Source organism: Octopus bimaculoides, chromosome 2 (genome assembly GCF_001194135.2).
Source record: "Octopus bimaculoides isolate UCB-OBI-ISO-001 chromosome 2, ASM119413v2, whole genome shotgun sequence".
Classification (NCBI taxonomy): domain Eukaryota; kingdom Metazoa; phylum Mollusca; class Cephalopoda; order Octopoda; family Octopodidae; genus Octopus; species Octopus bimaculoides.
In genome coordinates, this window is record NC_068982.1 from 130,033,210 (window position 1) to 130,041,409 (window position 8,200).

General features: G+C 37.8%; 1 protein-coding gene across 1 annotated transcript in view; it reads right to left on the bottom strand.

The window, feature by feature from the left end:
• LOC106875934 (epidermal growth factor-like protein 8) overlaps positions 1 to 8,200 on the bottom strand; it is a 64,106-nt gene that overhangs the window by 16,646 nt on the left and 39,260 nt on the right. Inside the window, exon 2 of the mRNA XM_014924251.2 lies at positions 4,273 to 4,398. Within this exon, the coding sequence (XP_014779737.1) occupies positions 4,273 to 4,398 (126 nt within the window). The remainder of the gene's footprint in view (positions 1 to 4,272; positions 4,399 to 8,200) is intronic.

Here is an 8,200-nt window from a genome sequence, read left to right on the forward strand (position 1 = left end):
GTGTGTGTGTGTGTGTGTGTGTGTGTGTGTGTGTGTGTGTGTGTGTGTGTGTGTGTGTGTGCATGCGTGTCTGTAAATGCACATTATAAATGCGTCACTATTATCAAGAACAAACGATACACACGACTAAAGCAGTTTCTGAAGAAAGAGAAAATCGCCTGTTTTAATAACAATACGCGATTGCTCTCTTAATATTTGTGATTATTTTTATCTTTAAAGCAGAGGCGCGAAATGAAAGCCGATAAACGAGATTGTTGTGACGAATTTTCTACCTCCATCTCATTGTTGGTCACAAAATAGCAATATCTATCTATCTATCTATCTATCTATCTATCTATCTATCTATCTATCTATCTATCTGTCTGTCTGTCTGTCTGTCTGTCTGTCTGTCTGTCTGTCTGTCTGTCTATCTGTCTATCTATCTATCTATCTATCTATCTATCTATCTATCTATCTCTCTCTCTCCACCCTCCCTCTGTAGCTCTTACAGTGTCTGCTCTACACTCCTTTCGCACACCAAAAATGAGCCATCGACCGATTAAATGTTTCTCAAATAACTCTGTAGAAACTGAACAATATAGACTACGAGACTCTACCTCTCACCAATTTACAATCTCGACCCCACTATTCCACCGACTACCACATTTTTAAGCAATTCAATAACCTCCTGCAAAAAGAGGACTTCAACAAGCAAACAGCTGCTCAAAATGCCTTAAAAGAAGTCATCAATTCCAGTAGCTCAAAACTGTATTCTACAGTAGGCTCTTGTATGTTTTTAATGATTTATAACAGCGACACAACACAATAGTTAATAATACAGTTTTCAACTCCATTTAATAACAGGTACTATTACCGAAAGAGAATTTTAAGATTTTGTTTGAGTTTTGAACAAAATTTTCAAATTTTCCTACAATAAAAAAATGTTAACCTACATTATTACTCTCTCTCTAAAACAAGAGTAAATGCATTTTAAGGTGAATTGCTATCGTTCTTCTGATGTTGCTCGTTAGATTAAGAAAAATCCGAGTTATTCAAGCTGAATGACATCGCCCATGACTCTTTAAAGAGCTTCCGGGATAGGTGAAAGGGAGGGAGAAAAGTATCTTCAAATTGGAAGCGTGGTTTTAAAGGTGTCAGCTGAGAGTGTGTTAAACTGAACAACGGATTACTCTATTATCTAAGTAGGCCATGGCAGGATTTGAACTCAGAACACAAAAAGCTCGAATAAATATCACAAAGCAACCGGTCCAACGTTCATACTGTTCTGCAAGTCCAGTACACTAGATTGGTAGTTTTTTTCTTTTAATCAAACCCGAGCGGATGGGGAATTTTTGTTTTATTAAAATGTAAACATGAACATATAAACATATAAGCGCAGGAGTGGCTTTGGTTCCGGTTCAGTCCCACTACGTGGCACCTTGGGCAGGTGTCTTGTATTATAGCCTCGGGCCGACCAAAGCCTTAAGAGTGGATTTGGTAGACGGAAACTGAAAGAGGCCTGTCGTATATATACGTATATATATTTATGTGTGTGTGTGTCTTTGTGTCTGTTTGTCCCTTCCCCCCCATCACCACTTGACAACTGGTGTTGGTGTGTTTGGGTTCCCGTAACTTAACGGTTCCGCAACATAGACCGACAGAATAAGTACCAGGCTTTAAAAATAAGTACTGGGGTCGATTCATTCAACTAAAAATCCAAGGCGGTGCTCCAGTATGGTCGCAATATAATGACTGAAACAAGTAAAAGATAAAATATAAAGAGTCGGTAGATAAATTCTGTCAAAACCGAGCTTTGCTTGTTGTGAAGCAAAATGAAAAACTCTCATTGGTCTGGATTATGTTACAGAAAAGTATGTCAATCAGAGATATATGTCTCACCATTATATGTTATGAGTTTCTTGGCAAAATTGCATTCATTCTAATGATTGTTATTTCGACAAGTAGAATTTATTCTGAGCTGAAATATAATGCTTTGAAGACGATGACTGTTTTGCGGAATGCCTAGCAAAATAATGATGTGTTTATGAGTTACTGACAAAAACATATTATAATGCTATTCTTCCGATCGCAACGTGTCTCTCTTCTCTCTTATATTACCATCTGTTTCTGTTTGAAAGTCATCTTGATACGCGTGTCAAAATTATAGTGATCAGCGCTAAAGATGATCATTTTCGTTGATCTTTTAACCTTGTTATAAGATCAAATGATATTTTACGTTCGTATTATATTACCTTCCTAACTACGACTAATTTTTTTTATTTTTATAATTTTAGATGTTTTATTTATTTTATTGTAATTTTGTACAGCTGTTCCTGTCGTTTTATGGGTAACAGCTTGTGTGACTCATCGAAAACTAGCTTTAACATTATACACCAAATTGTTGTCCCCAGAAGAAAGATAGTAAGTGTTCAGTAATGAGAAAAGATTAAGTGGTTGTGACTGGATTCTTTCGTTGCAAAAATATTTTGTTTCTAAATAAACGTAGTAAACAGTGAACATTAGGAGAAGACTCGATGTCTTTATATTGAGGCTTATAATTGAGTAAACAGTCTTGGCATCATAAACAATTCGAAAGTATCAGTCTTTCATACAAATCATTTGAAAGTCCTGGAAATCTAAACTAGTTTAAGTAATTTTATAGCAGTTAATTTAATATTTATCAATATTTATCTTGTTAGTATAGTAACAGGCAAGACATCAAACTGATACTTGAGTGATGGCATGTGTGTGCGCGTGTGTGTCTGTGTGTGTGAGCAGGAGGAGTAAACTGGCCGTTTCAGATGTGTTAGCAGACGATACATTGTCTGAGAGCGAGACACATATTTGTAATTGCTTCGAATCAAGGTAGTCTGGGATATGTGATATGAAACAAATTCAAGAAAAATCGTTACTTTTGTATATATACACTCAGACACAGACACACATAGAAGCACACAGATATAAATTCACATATATGTGCGTGTGTGCGTCTGCATACATACATATATCTGTCTGTTTGACTGTCTGTCTCTCTTTTTCTCTTTCTCTGTCTGTCTGTCTGTCTGTCTGTCTGTCTGTCTGTCTGTCTGTCTATCTATCTATCTATCTATCTATCTATCTATCTATCTATCTATCGAATAATTTGGGCTTGTTAATCAGTTCCACACTCCACTCCTATATTCAGCACGGCGTGAAACTAACCATCGTATCACGGGCGAAGTTAGCCTGTGGAATATAAGCCATGTTATATCAATATATATATAATTTGCTACGTGTCTTTGTATGTATTTTTATAACATGGTTTCTGTATATGCCACCTTAGTGTCGTGCACTAATACAGTGTGATATATAGTACCACGGAACAGGGTAGACACAAATTGTCTCCACTTGATGTATTCCCAATTACTCTGCGAACAACTGTAACCAATGTAGAACAACTCTCAACGAACTATAACAACTTTATTTTTTCGCATTTGTTTCATAATGCGTAATGAAATATCTTTCTAAATTAGCCAACGGCGTTTCTACTCTTTTATTATAACAGCATCTTTACTCGGCGGTTGTGTTGGTCTTTTATATTTTCTGGCAGGGGGAAGCTAAGACAACAAATGGAGTAGGTGTCAGAGATGCTAAATGCAGGTGAACTGTAAAGGGATGTCTGGTTGATATTTCAATCAAAGTAAAGCAAAATTTTTGTCATAAATTATATTCATGTTATCAATATCACACACACACACACACACACACACACACACACACACACACACACACACACACACACACACACACACACACACACACACACACACACACACACACACACACACACACACACACACACACACACAAATATGTATGAAATTAGATATTAAACTCGAGTTTTCAAAATATCATCGATCAAGTAACTCTTATGAATTGTACATACATACATACATACATACATACATACATACATAAATGCATACATGCATGCATGCATACACACATACATACATATATTCTTTCATTTTTTTCCCTTTCTTTTTTTTTTTACTCAGTTTCTCCATGCTTGTCCTTTCTGACTTTCTGAAACCAAGCGGTAGTCCCTTTTCTAAGTAAAAGATAACACATTCACACATACGTATTTGTATGCTTATGCATAGATATGTTTGCTCTCGTTTTGTTCTATATATCGTGAAGACCGTAATAGAATAGGGATTAAGTGATAGTTTATCCTATCTATTGATGGTTGATTCGTGTAATTACAAACAATTGGCAAGCAAAATCTATAAATATTGAAAGAGTTTCAGCTACCTGAGGGTTGAGCAGAGTTTAAATCCTTCACAGACTTCTACTTGCCGCTTGTAAACAGGTCGGTAATAGGTTTCAGTGTGCTCTCGAGGAACGGATACTCGTCGTTCTTCTATACAAACATGGCGACTGAAAAATGAAACAAATGAGAAAATTTTAATGAAAAGTTTCTATGATGAATGGCAAAAATATTGGTGGATGCAACACTTTTAAATAACTCAATTATATATAAAAAAGGAAATAAAAAAAACATCACTGGATATAGACATTGTAATGAACCAAACGATATTTTTATAGTTTTAATCTTGATCTATTTGTCTAAAAGTTTAAGAGAGGTGTCTGCAGCGGTCGTTTGGCACGAATATGTAGCACGAACCATCATCCGTATTTCTCATACACACATGTACATGAATATTGCTCTTTGATATATCATATATATACCTTAGCGTGTATACGTGATTTTATTCTGAAGAAATCTATTCAGCAGCGATCCCATATTCAAAGTAGTTAACTTAGAAAGGAGTGTTTTAGTAGCCCTTTCCCATCAAACGGGCTTTTTATTCTTTTGGTGTGTCCGGCAATTTTCGAGTCTTGCTTTCCCTTTGCTGTTTTAATACTAGGTGATTCGGTAATGAAATTCACACACTGGGGTCGATGTAATCAACTTAACCCCCTTCCCCAAGCTGCCCTGTGTACTCCTTTAGTATTGCGAAAATTTCATTAACAATATCAATCGTTAATTTTCAGACTGAGGCTGAGGTAGGCCGGGAAAATAACTCCATTGTGATTAACATGAACTGCGATTATTTTTGCTTTGATACTAGTCTCTTGTTATTCTTTACAGAAACGAGAACGGTGTAGATTTAGGGTGTGGTATGTATTGAAAGTGACTGATACAGAATATGCGACAAATCGTTTCCACATGGTTTTTGCACCCACATATCTTTTAGAAATAAATACTACAGGAATTCCATCAATGATAGGTAGGCTAGAGAAACCATTGCACTTTGATCACATCTATATTAGAGTCACCTTTTGTAAAGACGGCTCTAATGTAGACAAGATCAAATACTAACATGCATTCTTTTACTACTTTGCTCGTTCCAGTTACTGGATTGCGGTCATAGTGTGGCAATTCTTTGAAGGTTTTTAGGCGAAACAAATAGACCCTACTATTATTTTTAAAGCTCACTACTTATTTTATCAGTAGGAGATCGACCACATATTTGTCCCACAGCCAGTATTAGAATACCAAGTCCAGCTATCTAGCTCAGGATGTTGATACCAGGATCCAGCAATGCGAAATCCATGACGTTCCAAGCACCGGATCCAAAAAGTTCGATAACGCTCTCTTATCCAGTTCTCCCATGATCAACGACGTGTCCCTGTTAGGGAGTGTCTCTACGACAAAGTACAAATGGGTGAAGAATGTCTTACTCAACGACCTGTCACTCATAGCAATCGGAATAGATACTGTATCCAAGGAAATGACACCCAGAGTATGTCGAATCCTCTGCCACGTAATACGCTCTTTTACAAGCGTTACATCTAATACTATTGGAACCAGCTAGTCGGCCACTGCAACTGCTACCCAACCGGCATGCCAGCCATCAGGGCGCCCAGACAAGAAGTAGGAGTAACCACCAGTTGAGATGTCACCCCTTCCTGGCCGACGCACTTCTGATAGGGCTACTATAGGAACTCGCACACGACTGAGTTCCAAAGACCGCAGGGGTAGACGAGAATCATCTCTCAGAGAGGGAACATTCCAGGCCCCAATCAAACAGGCCTCTGGGTTGAACTGAGATTTCTCACTCCTGACGGATGATACCTTTGTACCCTTCAGGCGACAAACCTCCAATCTGTCCTGTCATTTAGGGTTTTCTCCGTTCGGTGAATGGGGATCCTGATATCTCTGCACCTGTTGCTTCATGCGAGTCTTATAAGCAGTTGAGGTACTTCCCTGGATGAGAGAACTTTTGGGGTTTGTACAAGAGGTTGTTGCTGGTGAAGGTTTTCGAAGTTGGAGTGCACATCCTTCCTCTTTTAGTCATCATTCTCTTTTAGTCACCTTTTACGATTTGGACGAGTTGGTGCATTTGTGGACTCATTGGATAAAGGTGTTTGGCGCTGCCGATATCTGAGCAGGAGGACAAAGGTTTGGGTCTCTAGGTCTCTGGCCCACCCTGTCCTGCTCTATAGCTGTGAGACTCTATCCGGGGCCCTTAGCAGGTGCCTGAACTCCTTTGGTAACAGGACGCTTCGCTGAATTATGGGTCACCATAGGTCGGATTTCGTATCCAACCGACAATTTTACTTAGAAACTGGGACAAAACGCCGGACCAAATGATTGGCAGTATTTTGTACGTGTTTACATTCTGAGTTCAAATTCTGCCGAGATCGACTTTTCCTTACATCCTTTCGGGGTCCATAAAATAAGTGCCACTTGAAAACAGAGATCAATGTAGCCGACTAGCTCCCTCTACTAAAATTTCAGGCCTTATGTTTATAGCAAAAAGGATTATTAAAAATGGCTGAGAACAACAAATTGATATAATCATTAGAGCTCCGAACAAAACGCCTAGTCGTATTACTTCTGTTTTTGTTTTTGCGTTCTAAGTTCAAATCCTGCTGTAGTCGAATTTTCCTTTCCTTCTTTTGGGGTAGATAAAATAAAGTATAAGTGAAATACTGAGCTTGTTATACTCGATTAATCACTCTTACTACCAAATCCTCAGGCCTTGTACCTATATTGGAAACAATTATTAAGACATGGGTAAACACGCATTCGCTTGATTATCCTGGAATCCTTCATGTTATAAATTTAATGTAACCAAAGGATCTAAATATAATGAATGGTTCCTGAAATGGTTAACTTTGTAATCCAATAATATAATACGCCTATACTTTCAGTTGGTTTTCATGATTAAATCTTTGGTAGGAGGGGCGTGACATCACAGTGTCGAAAAGAGATCATTTATTTACGCAACGACCGTTGAAGTAAGATATTTTTAAAAAGATTTGAAATAATACAAAGAGAGAAATTAAGAAATAAATTAAAATTATTTATTCGCTTTTTTATAAATCATTTGAACACTTCCTCCTATTGACTGAAAGAATGTCTAAATTAAACAGTCCAACCCAGAGGGAAACAAGGGAGCTGTTGGAATGCAACAATAAAGAGAACTGTAACACTAACAGGTTACAGGTTGGGGTTACGTAACCTTAAATACTCTGAAGTTGAAACTGGATCTGAACTGAAATAGTTTTGATGACATGGTTACAATAGTTGAATGAATTCTAGCTATGGATATATACGTAAACCAGTACACACATACACACACACACACACACACACGCAGTACACACGCACATACACACGCACTTACACACGCACTTACACACACGCACATACACACGCACGCACACATGCACTTACACACACGCACACAAAGGCGCGTGTCTGTGTGTTTGTGAATCACTGAGTTTTGCAAATGAAATCACATGTACATATGTATATATGTACTGAAGTAGAAAGCTTAATGAACATCAATCCCACTTCCTTTCCCTATCTGTCTGTCGGTCTCTTTGCTCGTCTGTTTGTTTGTCTGTCTGTCTCTGTCTCTCTCTCTCTCTCTCTCTCTATCTATCTATCTATCTATCTATCTATCTATCTTTCACTCTCTCTCTCTATCTATCTATCTAGGACTAAATTCGAATAAGAATATTCTTAAAAATCATGGTGAACAGGAGACCTGTTCACCATGATTTGTCTGCGTGTGTGTGAGTGTAAGCATATACATATATGTATATACACATGTACACACACAAACACACACATGTACACACACAAACGCACACATGTACACACACAAATACACACACATACGCACACACACACACACACACACACACACACACACACACACAC